The sequence below is a fragment of the Micromys minutus genome (assembly GCF_963924665.1).
Source record: "Micromys minutus genome assembly, chromosome: 12".
In the NCBI taxonomy this organism is placed as follows: Eukaryota; Metazoa; Chordata; class Mammalia; order Rodentia; family Muridae; genus Micromys; species Micromys minutus.
In genome coordinates, this window is record NC_137981.1 from 29,935,681 (window position 1) to 29,949,549 (window position 13,869).

The window sequence follows — 13,869 nt, forward strand, 5'->3', positions numbered from 1 at the left end:
CTATTTCTATTTTAAGGTTGATTTATTGATTTTTGTGTGTTCTAAGCTCCTGAAGGTGAAACATGACATTTTATACCACTAACAAGGGTTTCTGAGGGAAGAATAATTTGTACTTGGTCTCTACAAACGTATAGGCTAAGTCTCAAACCTCTGCTCTGCTGCCTTCTGATTATTTTAGCTCTGCTTTCTTCGTGTGTTGAATAGGCACAGATAATTCACCAGGTGTGTGCTGGGCTTAGATTTAAGGCCACATATGTACAAAACATTGCAATGGGTATGCATGGGTAGATGCGTAGGTAGGGAATAAGCTGATGAAGACAGGGAGAGAGGCAGGGATGCAAGGATGGATAAGCACCCTGATTCAAGAGGCTGAAACTGAATTTGGGTATTGACTCAGGTCTGTTTGTTTGAAGTCCCAGTCCTCAACTAAGCTGGTTTTAAAAGGTGAGTCCTTTTCTTTATCACTGCAGCATAGGCTAGACAGTATGCAGTGTTTGCTTCTAGCTACAGCAGCTTGTAGGTACCAGTCCCTCACAACCCTTATTGTCAGGCCTACCACACAGATGGAGGCATGGTAAACCCAGGCATCTTGTCGAGTTCTGCTACTAACTGCACGTGATTCCTTTCCTCTCTGAGCCTCCTATACAAAATAAACAAAAGGATGATGTTGGAATAAATTCATTCAAGGATCATTTACTGAGCACTTCTTGTGTAGTAGGCTGTCTGCTAAAAGCTTGGAGAAAAAGGAGACTTTTCTCCGTTTCCTTCTGCTGTTAGAGTTCACAGGCTATACACAATTTCCCGTGTCTCTTCCAGTCATTATGTTCAGAGACTTAGCTGTATTAACAGTTTGCACAGATTTGGGCCTAGATGGTATCTTTGGTTGTAGAGTAAATATGATTATCTTTGTAGTGCAGTTTAAGGACATCTGGTTCCCATTTCCACTTAGTTAGGGAAGGTTTTATGGAGGAAGCCACGTTTCAGGGGGTCTTTAAACAAGGGGAAGGTTTTGTCCCTGGGCCCCAAAGCTCCAACTGTTGGCCATATTTTCAGGCATCTATTTGGGAGGTGTCTAAACCACGTTTGTGAAATTATGAATGTTTGGCCACAATGGGGGGGGGGGGTTGGTTGTGTGTGAGGCTCATCACGGATACTGGCTCAAATCCAAGGCTCCGTGATCATTCCCACTGTCCTCATTCCTTGGTACTCTGGAAATAAACAGGTCACTCCTAATAAACAAACAAAGCAGTCTCCAAGACAGCTTTCAGATATGCTAATCAGATGTTAATCAGTAGTGTTCTTTTGACCACAGATTTATTTATAGACGTGTTCCTGGTCAAAGACAACATGCTGATGCTCTTGAAATGTTTGCTTATAAACTATATTCCCTGCCTAATGGCTTTTATCTTAGAGTCACTGGGAGCCAGAGACAGCACTGGCATTTTCCTAAATAATAGCTATTTCCTTGTAAGAGTGACTCTAGATTTTTCTTCAAGATGTTTCTGACTCTCACTCAGCGTTATGATTCACCAAGTTGTCTTTAGGTTGTTGAAAAGAGAAAGAAAACAAAACAACTTCAGCAATCAAGTTTATAGGAGATGCAGCTCAAGTTCAAAGAGGACTTTTTGTACTTTTGGGCTTTTGTAGTTAAACAACAGAGATTATAGCAAGGTCTCGCAGGAATTCAGCATCTCTGGAGCAAGCAACAGTGATTCAGTTAAAAAAAAAAAAAGGCAGAAACCATCGTAGACAAAAGCAAATTAACATTTAAGTATCATTCTTCGGGCTGGAAAGACTATAATTTACCAAGACAATCAAGGGCAGAGCGAGAGAGGAAGCATTGTTTAACGCTTCTTTATTTCATATTTACATCTTAGTCTCCCACTTTTGTTTTGCAAGAGCCGTATATTATTTAGGATAAGGGCATCTTACAAAAATGTTGAAAAATGTCTTGTACAACAGAACTTTGTTGTACAAACCAAGAGCGTTTGGTGCTCTTAATTGGGTGCACCGGAAAAAATCACCTTTTCAAGAAAGGAAAGAGCTGCTTTGGTATGCTCCTCGCCATAAAGATCATTTAAAAAAATACTAATAGTCAAGGACAATATTTTTAATTTAATCTATGAAACCTGTACTCTAATGACATTTCAGTGCCAGAGTTACTAAGGTTGCTGTAACGGGTTATTTTTATCTTAGTGTGAAAAGGGATTTAAACACAGGACTTATGACTTATTGTTGTTTTTAATAATTCGCTTTTAGTTTGACAGCATTACTGTTTGTTTGTTTGGTTGTTTGTTTGTTTTGCCACAGGTATATGCTACCAAGTGCTTTTATTCATGTGGCTTTCTATAGACGGGGCGCTAGGGTAAGCTTCCTTGCTGTTCAAACATTCAGTTATACAGACTCAAACTAAAAGAAAAAAAAACAAACAAACAAAAACAAAGCACCCCCAAAAAAACAAACAAAAAAACCAAAACACACAAAAACCTCAAAAAAATCCAAAACCAAAAAAAAACACATGTACGTACATATGTATATACATGCCATTGAGATTGAAGAATTGAAATTGTCATCAAGTCTATTCCAGAGTTTTACTCATGTATGTGTATGTGTGTTGTTTCTGATGAAATCTCATGAAAGGTGAAGGGTTTACCATGGCTGACCATCTCTGAGTGCTCTGACTCTCATTGGCATCTTTTCCAGAGATGTCTTCCTGTGGGAAATCCTGGCTCTGATGCCCAGTCTACCTGCCTTGGCTTTACAGCTGCTCTTTCCGCCCTCTTCCTGATAGAGGGGTGTACCCAGTATTCCCAGCACATACTCCCAGAAACCGTGCTGTTCCCCTGGGGGAACCTGGCATTATAGCTGCACCTATGCAACTACCCCTTGTTAAGTTTCTGCAGATGCCTGCTTGGGTTGCACTCTCTGATTTCTGCTAACGTTAGTTCCACTGGCTGGTGCAGATTGTCTTCCATGAGTGTGTGTCTGCATCTACACAATAGACGGGCATCACTGCCACACACCTTTAAAAGTTTAGACAGATAGTTTCACATTTGTGCTTTTCTACAACTCAGTTCATTTTTCCAAATGTTGGGATTTACCAAGATTCTCATGTGATCCCTCTCAGGATCCGAGAGAGATCACACGTGGACTTACTTTCCGGAACCAGAACACAAAATACCCAGAAAAAAAATCACATTTCAAGTTCATTATAAATATGTATGGTCTACAACAACACCACCCTCAGTGCTCCCACTGTCCTCAGAATATGAGCATACATATCCTCTCACCATGAGGAGGTAAGGGTCTTTGTGTTCTTCTACCAATAAAACAAATGACTCCCTTCCCTTCCCATGTCCAAGTGGCTTTGTCAGTTCACCGAGTAAAACGCCCATTAATCAATGTTTAAATATGCAGTTCACAGGAAGCATGTCAGAAGTGGCCTCTGTTCAGTAGTCAGAAAGTGGGAAGCAAAGATTATGAGAGCAAAGTGTAAAGTCAGCCTGAGCCAGATGCTGTTGGCATCAAAGGAGGAGCTGCCTGCTCCTGTCTCCCTTGGAAAACATGACTGTAATGGTTACAGTGTCACCCCTGAATGGACTTTCACAGCCTTGGCCAACTGAAGGTTGTCTGTGCCGTCACCAGGGCCAAGTCTGCTCTGAACATGTCTGTAACGCTCATGCATGTCTTTACTGGAGACCTCCCCTAGCATCCTACATAGGTATTAAAGACAGTTAAGTCGTAGTGTTGTGTAACAGAAGATAGTGGGGACTTATTTAGTGGCAGTGGCAGGTGACTGACATAAAGAGGCTCTTTTTAGTTTAAGGATTTAAAGGGAGGAGGTCCAGACTGTTCAGCTGTGAAGAGTTTCAATATAACATTACCATCTGCTTCTGTCTCCTCTTTGCTGAACCTATTTCTCTGTTCTTCTTGTGCGCTAACTTATATAGGAGTTGTTATAGCGACCTTCTGGAACTTTCTCAGTAATTTAAAATGGAGAACAAGGGGAGATATGTTTTTACCCTGTCCACAATTCCCCTCATTGTGTACCACCCAGAGCCTGGCCTCTGGGAACCCCCAGGTACTCAGACTTCATGGGTCCAAGGAGATAACATGAGAAAGAAAAGTTGCCCCATACACAAGCTGCGTTTTGGAAGGTGGATCTTAAAGGACTTGGCTTCTTCTGGGCTTCCTGGTTGCCTTCCCAGACTCCACACCAATAAATAATCTGTCATTTTCCATTCAAAATGCCTCTCTTGGTATTCAAAGGTGCACACAGCTGTGTTTTTCTACCTCTTAGTACTATTCCTTTCCTGTCAAGCCGAATGTTTTTGACAGAACTAATAGTTAATGCCGCTTAGGCTTCAACTAGGTAGCTATTAAATAACACCGGCTGCCTTTTAAATGTGTTTTTACTGGAAAACCTCATACTTTGCAAATGGCTTTTTATCTCCTAGGGCAGTGTGCCTGCAATTCACACAAACTACCACTAGGTGGCAACAGTATCCTTTTACAGACTGCTGAGTGTGGTTAATTGTTGGTGTTGAAGAAAACGGGAAGCATGGCTTTCTACTTAAGCATTATACCCCCTGTATAAAATATCTATGTATGATAGCATTATGAATTTATACCATACACTCTGTGAATATAGTCAATGTGCTGATCAACTTCAGTAAGCAAAGCAGAGAAACGGAGAGGCAAACTAGAAGAAATGGTATATTAGAGGAGAGTAAATGAGTCTTTGCCTTAGGCTGAGCACCAGTCTTCCGGGTGAAGTTTGCCCTCGTCCCTTTCAGCCTCAGCCTCCAGGGCTCAGCAGATCCGGCAGAAGACAGTGCTGAACCCACGTGGCAGTTCTCGAATGTGCTGCCAAGCAGACTGCTCTTAACTGGCTAGAATATCCAGCTCACCTTCTCCCCAGGGCTTGGCATCAACCCCAGGGCATCCAGCTGCAGGAGAAAGAGAGCATCCTGCCACTGGCCTGATCAGCCCCCTCAGAATGGAGATTTTAAAATGGCAAGGCAGACAAATGTCCTTCAAAGTCAGAGGCTGGTCAGTAGCCATCACTGTTCTCGGTCCCCAGGGAGGGCCGCTCACCTCACCAGCTCCAGGCCTGCCCTCCTGCTCTGTCTGTGTTTGTGTCTCTGTTCTGGTTGGCCAGAGGAGACTCCCAAGATGGAAACTTCTTGTTGGTGATCTCAAAGCCGCCAACTTTTTATTCATTATGAATACTTTTTCATGAAATCTTAATGACAACATATCTGTCATAAAACACAGCCCCTAGAGATGAAGGCATCTAGAGGCTGTTGCCTTCACCCCTGACATTCCTATTTACTCTCTTTAGCCCTCCTTTTCTCCCTCTCTTCTCTCATCTATCCCCCTCTCCTTTCGCTCCCTCTCTCCTCTCCTCTCTCCTTCCCTCCTCTTCCTCTCTTCCACTTTCCTCTCTTCCCCTCCTCTGAAGAATCTCCTTCCTTCCTTCCTTCCTTCCTTCCTTCCTTCCTTCCTTTCTTCCTTTCTTTTTGGGAGGTCTAATTTTCTGTCTGTGGTAAGGGGACATAAGTCCCACACTTAGGTTCTTACAACCACCCAGTGGAGAGATAATATTTCCACAAGCTTGAGATAATAAAAAGACAAAACCTCCCAGGGGATACAGATCAAATCACGTGCCCAATTAATAAGCCAGTTTTACAGCCTAGGTGGTGTATTCACGTGCACTAGAAACCATCCAGTTGGTCATCTAGCCACATATGCAAAGTGACAGGCATCAGCTGCCACCGAAAGCTTGTGGTTGGAGAGGGTGAAGAGGATTTATCTAAGGGGGGGATGATATCTTCAGGAAGCAAAGGACAGTTTCCAAACTTCTACCTTGGTACTATAGCATGTATTGATAATTTAGGGGGGAAAAAAAAGAGCAAAGCAGGAAACTGCTTTCTGATTATTAAGCCAGCTTTCAGAAGCCATGGGTAGCTGGCGTTTTCATAACTGGTTTCAATAAGTACAAGATGCCCACTTGAAGAAGACTGAGTCGTTGCTCACTCCAAGAGGCTGGCATGCCCACCTCTACTAGACCTTCTTCATGGGTCTCACTGGTTTTTCTGCCTCCGTAAGTGCAGCTGGGGTTCCTTGGGGAAAACAGCCCAGTCTAGTGCTTAGTTTTCTTTATAGCACATGGCAGAGGACTCGGCAGGCAGCTGACGTTTAAGGGAAGTTCCGAGGGCAAACTGCATAGCAATGAGCAGGCCACAGTGAATGGGCATCTGGTGGTTTGATGTTGCTGGAGCCACACCCCAGGGACTGACCATGTTCCTGTCCAGTGCCTCCCGTGGAAACAGATGAAGCACTAGGAGTAGAGGCCTGGCAGAGATGCCCAAAACTCACACATGAGTCTGAATGCACACTCACAGAGACACGTGCATTGCTAGCTTGGGAAGCTGACAGGAAGCAGTCGATCTGTTGAGCAAGTTTGTATTTTATGAAGCAGATGTTCAGCATTATTATCCACCATTTTCTTTGATTCCAGAACAGTCCCCATAATGTAGCATAGGAAATGAGGGATATGGAATAATACACACTATTATACAGCAGCGCACCATAGCTGAGACGTTCGGGGCTGTTCAAAGCTTGGACAAATGCAGCTGAATAGCAGGTCACTTTAGGATTCTCACTTGGACTTAAGGTAATGAGATTTTGCTGAGATGGGTCATGATTACCCACCCCCCATCTCTTTACTCCTACCTTTAGAAAAATGAATGGTGATTTCTTCTCTGCATTTTTCTTGGAAGCCTTCAGAATGAATCCTAAGTATTCATTTTGCCTCAGCCACAGCTACAAGGCGGGAACCACAAAACAGCAGGCAACCCATTGTCAGAGACAGGGGACTTCTTGCTGTGGTGGCTGCATAATTTCTGCTTGGAAGTCTAGGTAAAATCCTCTTGCCATGGGATGCTATTTCCTGTCACAGGAGCCCAGGATACCCTTTGATCCTAAAGAGCATGTGGTGCAAACAAACTTTCAGATTGAGTTTTCTTCTCCAGGAAGTGTTTCAGATGCCCAGAGGCCAAAATGAGGGGTCTGAGGATGATGGAGGTGCAGGTGAGGGCTGTAATACTCTTCGGGTGCTGTTTCTGGGTTTCTGCTGGTTCTCATGGCAGGCTGGAGCTCTGGCCAAGCCAGTACGTAAGCCGGCTGCATGTCTTAGCAGAAGAGTACATGAGATTATAGTCCCACATGTGACTCTGCCACACGCCCACCCCTGATTTACTGTGTTTCTTTATTTATCTAAAGCTGGTTACCAATGAGTGGTTTGGCTTTTGTTTTGTTTTGCTTTGCTTTTTGTTTTTTGTTTTTGTTTTGAGGTGGGGGGGGGGGTTCTTTTTGTCCTGAGTGACGCTGACTCTACATTCTGGCTTAACATTTGGAAGTCCCTTTCCCCTGATCTTGCATTTGTGCCAAGACAATTACTAATGATTGATAACTAACTCTTACTGGTGGCAGGGGAAAAGCTTCATTTCTTATTACTGTCAATGCCGTGTTTTGGTTTTCATCGTGATCCATGTTGGCATCGCCTGAATTTTTTATTTGAGTTGCAGAAGTGGAAGTTGTCCAGGATTATGGATCAACTCAAATTAGCTTTGCTGTACAGCAGTGAGGATTAATCAAGGAGTTGGGAAACGGGATGTCTAACGCTAAGCGGGCTGGTTACTCCCAGCTGGTTCTGCCATTGAGCTGCCAACAACTGCACCATGCTACTCTTTAAGTACTTTTAGTAGAGGTTGAAACTATGTTCCCATAAATGATTACTGGGCTGCATATATTGGCTGACTTGATTCTTGATTCACAACAAGAACTGTCAACATTGTCTTGAGTTAATACAGTCAGTTATTGATATTAGAAAATAATTTATTTACTTATTCTCATAGCAAGGAAGTTACCTAGCTGACATGCCTAGGTTGTCAGTGGTCTCAGAAGCAGAGCAATGTAAGGTCCTGTATAGAGAAAGCATGTGCATAATACACTGTGCATACTCATAAACATATAGAGACATCCTATGTGTGTACGTATATGGGCATATAAATATGTACATGCACCCTTCTATGTGGAGAGAGATTTGTATCAAAGAATATAAGTGTGGAATGAAATAAATATGAATCTGTAAGACAGATTGGTGTCTGGAAATCCCAGGAAGGGTTGACGTTTTGATGTTAAATTCAAAGGTAAACTGGAAGCAAAATTCCTTCTTCCTTGAAGGCTGTGTCTTTTTTCTTAAGACCTGCGGCTGACTAGATGGGGGCCACCCAAATTGTGGAGGTTCATCTGCTTTATTCAGAGTCTGACTGTTTAAATCTCAGTTATAGTGGTAAAGGGATCTTCCCCAGAACCATCCAGAACAGTGGTTGATTAATGGACAGACAGCTCATAAGATGCCTCAGGTTTCCAGGTTCTTCAAGGTCATGACATTCTTGTCTCACTTTCATGGAGGAGGACCCCAGGCCCACTTCTAAGTAGAAACGAGACTAACAAGTTCCCCCTATTTCTGTTGGGAAAAATTTCCAAGACTAACAGCTTTTCTTTTGTTATCAAAATTGTTAATAGGTAGGGGTAAGATGGGGAAGATCTCCCTGTAACAATATTTCTCAACGTTTGTTCTTCATGTGTACTACATTTTTAAAATAAGAGTTTCTATTCAGAAAGTCTAGAGTGCTCTCTGAAGTTTTGCATTCATAGCAAGCACTAAAGTGCTGTTATCATGGGGATCACATTGTAAGTAGCAAGGTCTATAGGAACCCCAATAATATGCATGATACATATGATATTAAGTGAACAGGGGATCAGGGGTTTGATGGGGCAGACCTGTAATCTATGCACTAAACTAGGAAAAAGGATCTCAGGTTTAAGTACAGCCTAGGCTATGTAAGATTCTTCCCCATAAAAACAAAATCCAACACTAGAAAAGATGAGCTAAGCTAAGTTCAATGACTTTTACACAAGAGACTAGACAATCTATATAGTTAGCAACTACTTAGGTTCTAGCGTCATCTACTTAGGCAGCCTCTTCCTAAAGAATGAAGTTCTATGGGAGTGTACACTCAATTGTTCCATAGAACTATTGCCATGAGAAAGTTATATATATATATATATGGCAGATTCCTGACCCGGGAGCAGTTCATAATGGTTGTTCAAGGCAGATAGAAAACAGAAAGGATTTCTTTCCTATTAGCTTGTCCTGACCAACGTTGGTACCTGTCACCAGTACCAAGCCGATCCTTGCTCTCCTTAATCGTTTAATTCTGCCTTGTACTTGTATGACCTCAAGGGCAGAGAAAGGAATCCAGAGTCCTTTGAGAGACTGATGGAGCACCGTGCTGGGTACTGGTATGCCTTATCTGTATTGTATGTTAATTAGCATGATTTCAATGAGGCCAGGAAGGTTTAGCTAGTGGACCTAAGAAACTTGAAGCTGACAGTCAAGGAGAGATTTGTCAAAGGCTACTATTGTGTTCAGAGACTCTGTTTCCCCATTTGTTACTGGGGCAGAACAGCTATTCTTGACTGTGTCCCTCCTGGCACTGTATGAGAAGCAGATGTGCCCAGAGGTCTCACAGTGTCTGTATGAGGCTAAAATCATTACAAGTTTGCATCCTATTTTAAAAGTACTTCCTTTGCAAGTAGCGATTAGCTTCTTACTGGTGATTTTCAGGGTTGTATGCGAAAGCTGTCTTTTGATTCATTTGCTTTCCATTGGGGGACTAGCATTCAGGAATATGAAGAGGTGAAGGGGCTTGCCTGGCCTGCCTTAGGGAGAATAAGGGCTTCCGGGTTCTGTTTTCTCTAAGGACATTTCCTGAAGCAACCCCTACACACACACACACACACACACATCTGAAGTTTCTGATCCTGCATTATCAGAAGCTGTATTAGCACACATACGGATCATAAATGTCTGGGGAATAAAACAGTAAAATGGATGTGTTGTAATAAAACAAATCATTGGAATCCAAATGAGGTTCATCTGAGGCAGAAATAGCTGCAAGCACAGATGTGTCCACTAGTGACTGGCAGTCGGGTTCCCAGCTGCGGGCTGAGGGCTGTTGGCCTGCAGATCAGGTAGAAAGACTCTGAGCTCACTCCCTGCCAAAGGATTCCAAGGGCTCTTTTTCAGCAGCTGTTGGCTAGAAAAGATGCACGGGTCAACAGCGGGCCTCTGCACTGAGGCATCCACAGGGCACCGAATAATAGCCTTCTCTGTCTCCATCCAGCTTGCTGATGATCAGGGCCTCGTCTTGATGACCACAGTGGCCATGCCTGTGTTTAGTAAGCAGAACGAAACTGTGAGTATGGCAATATGCCTTCTGCCAGGTGCTGGGGGTGGAGGGCGGGTTGGTTCTCGAATACCTTGGCATCTAAGCTCTAGGGGAAAAATGGCTGCTTTGTTCCCCTCAGGGTACTGCATGTGAGTTTACCTCACTGTTTCACCCTACTGTGAGGACCAGTGAGTCCAGTATAAATGAGAGGATAGGCAGAGGCCTTAGCACCCCTAGCCTCCCTCTAAAATGTAGACACTCAGTACCCAGAGAAGGAAAATTCCCAGACAATTCTTGATTGTGCTGGCAGTACCTCTCCTCGGGCATCTTTACACTCTCGAGGCAGAGGTATCTAAGTACTGCAAGGTGGCATGGTGTACCAAATAGCTGTGGATCTTGAGAGTCTGAAATCTAGATGTTTACGGAGCCATGGTCCCTCTAACGGAACAAGGGAAGAATGCTTCCTTGTTATTTCTAGCTGCTGGAGCCCAGTACCCTTGGTCCATGCCAGCATCATTCCACATTATTTCATTTGTATGTGTCCTTCTCACTGTGTCCAATCCCTCTTCTTTCTAAGGAGACCAGTCACTATATTTAGGCATCTCTATAAATCAAAGATGATTCTTCTGGAGGTCTTTAGCTGCAATATCTGCAAAATCTCTCCCCTCCCCTTGTTTTTCCAAATGCCATTGGATTCTGAAGTTGAGTGAGTGTGAGTTTGCCAGAGCACTATTTAAACCACAAACAAAACTATAAAGCATCAGACAGCAGTAATTTGTAGGTTCTTCCTAATGGCCTTTCCATCATTGGAAGTTTTAACAAATCACAGTGGCCTCCTGCCCTGGAAATTAGGACCCTGGTTTTACAGTGCTGCTAAAATTAATATATATATATATATATATATATATATATACAAAAAACAAACAAATAACAAAAAAGTGCTTCTCTCTGACCACTAGGCATCTTCGTTGTGAGTACCAGATGGTGATGCAAGCCAGGGGAATAAAACAGATGCCACTATAATCTGCTTCAGAATCTGAGTCCTTAGGCATGAACCTTCTGGGCTCCCACACACTGTGTTTCAGACTTCAGGAAGAAGCAGAGCACTAGAATGTCTCAGCACCAGTGTGCTGTGTTAGGTGGGAGGCACTTCCCTTCTTGACTAGCTGTCACTTAGGTGGAAAGTGGACTGTAGAATGGACCCACGGAGATCTGAGTTAGTGGTCTCGGGGAAGGCATCAGACAGTAACCTATTATATTCTGCTTAATGTCTATTTTCTACAGAGGTCAAAGGGCATTCTCCTGGGTGTGGTTGGCACAGATGTCCCAGTAAAAGAGCTTCTGAAGACCATCCCCAAATACAAGGTAATACACTAGTTCACTGTGGCCAGTGTCAAAGGGACCAGAAACCTAGATTCCATAGTCTGTCTCTAGACTCCACCTGCTTTTTGGATTCTCCATACTGTCATCATAGACCATTGTCTGTCTGTATATAATCTGTACTATTCCTTGATGGGGTTATCTTAATTGGTATAGATTGGTTCCTCACTGCCTTTTCTAAATTCAGTGTAAAGGCTTCATGTGGAAGCCATGAGTTTTGATGAAGTCCTTGTATTTTCTTTTCATTGTTGACATTATTGGCTAGCATTTCAAGAGATGGTCTAGAGGATCATTGGATTCTCGTGAAAAACACTCTCATTTTCTGGTGGAGAGAAAAACAAAGTAATAAACAGAAAGGGGTTAGTACATTCAAACCTCAATGCAGTCACACAGAAGTGGCCAAAGTGTCCTTGAGCGGGGAAATGGCAGAGTGTGCTGAAAATCTTGGTGGCCCATTGGTCATAGGGCTCCACCCACTGCCCAGGACTTTGTTGTTTCTTTCTTCCTCAGTCCCCAGCCCACCCAGCATTGGGCTGACTTTGGTTGGCAAATTCTCCCTCCACTTTTTATGAAGAGTGTAGCCAAGCCGGGAATCTGTTGGTGTTCACCGCCAGGCTGCTTTCTTGGCTTCCCTATCTGTTTTGCTGAGGCTGGCTCAGGCAACGGCCCTGTTGACCTTCTGGTAAAACAAGAAAATAGTAAGAGCTTCACACTTGTGTCAGGAGGGGACAACCGTCTTCTACCAGAAAGTTGGATTATGTTTCCAGAGCCGTAGTGGAGCTTCTAGTTAATCCAACCCCAAATAAGCAAGAGGTAAACATGATAGGTCCTCAGAAAAGGAAAGCCATGCATGGGAAGAGGAAGGCTTCATGGCTTCTGAAGAGAGAGAGTGTTTGTTAAAATCCCCAGATCTTGGCACCTATAACCAGGTGCTTACTATTTGCAGAAGGCATACACTTGTAGCGTTTCAAATCAATTTTAAGTTCTGGTTTCAGTGAGGATGTGTAGAAATCCAAGCACTAGGTCACTACTCAAATGTACCAAATGAGTCAAGGAAGAATGAATTAAAAATGGAATGTCAACAATTACCTTCAGGGTCAGTTTCTCGAAATATCTTCTACTGAGAAATGGGCTAAGATGTGTTAATAATAGGTAGGCACCATTTTACCCCAACTTTATAACAAAAAAAATCCAACAAAACAAAAACCTGAGGTACAGAAAGTTTAAACATTCTGCCATGTTTCATAGCTTGAAAGTAGAAAAGCCACAATTTTAGCCTCTAGGACCCCATTATCACTAGGAATGATGAAAGCAATTATCATGATTGTTAAAACACAGCTCAAAGAAAACCATAGGAATAACAAAAAAATAGTATGTTTATTGTTTTTACCATGTGGCTGGTATCATCCAAAGTCCTTTACATGCATGGCTGCCTTTACAACATCACTCACAGAGGAAGAAGTCAACAGAACACAGTGTGATGTGACAAGAGACCAAGGAAAAGCAGCGGGGGTAGGGGGGGGGTGGGGTGGGGGAGGGAACCAGCATCTCTGAGAATGTATTCCTCTGCTTTCCCTCAGCCTGGTGGGGATCCTAGAAAGAGAGGTGTGGTACACATTGAACTAAAGCATCTTTCTTTCCTCTATTCCCATAAAGAATTTTGGGGAAGATGTGCATGTTGGCCAGGTAGAGCTAGATACAGGAAGGAAGGAGAAACTCCAGGGTGTAGAATCCAAGTTGTACTGGCCCTCCTGGTTAGTACTTTATAAGGATGTGTCAGCTTTTAGCTCTTGGGATTTTCCCAAGGATTGTTCTTTCTCCGAAAGCTTCATATATTTCCCCGCAAGCCATCAGACTTTCTATAATTTTTATTAAGAATTCCAGACACCCCAGCAATAATTTCCAGACACCATGGCCTCTGTTACCATAACGAGCCATTTTATAATTGGGTTCACTTCATTAGCCTGAAGGCTCTCAGCTTGGAAGGGACATGCTCCTCTCCCAGGGACAGAGGTCTGCACAGCTCCTGGTCTCCAGGGGACCAGAGGATCGAGCTGTGGATCCAGGCCCTGTTTGGCAGCTCCTTGTGCTGGAAGGTCCTGTGTCCAATCTGTTCCCTGTTACACTACCGGACTGAACACACAAACGGACAGGGAGACTGGCTGTGTTTCAAGTGAAATGAGAA

At 43.3% G+C, this 13,869-nt stretch overlaps 1 protein-coding gene across 1 annotated transcript in view; it reads left to right on the forward strand.

The window, feature by feature from the left end:
• Nucleotides 1–13,869, forward strand: part of CACNA2D3 (calcium voltage-gated channel auxiliary subunit alpha2delta 3) — a gene marked incomplete at both ends in the record, with an annotated part of 779,660 nt that overhangs the window by 574,864 nt on the left and 190,927 nt on the right. Inside the window, 2 exons of the mRNA XM_080926621.1 lie at nt 10,260–10,331; nt 11,589–11,669. Coding sequence (XP_080782747.1) covers nt 10,260–10,331; nt 11,589–11,669 — 153 coding nt within the window. The remainder of the gene's footprint in view (nt 1–10,259; nt 10,332–11,588; nt 11,670–13,869) is intronic.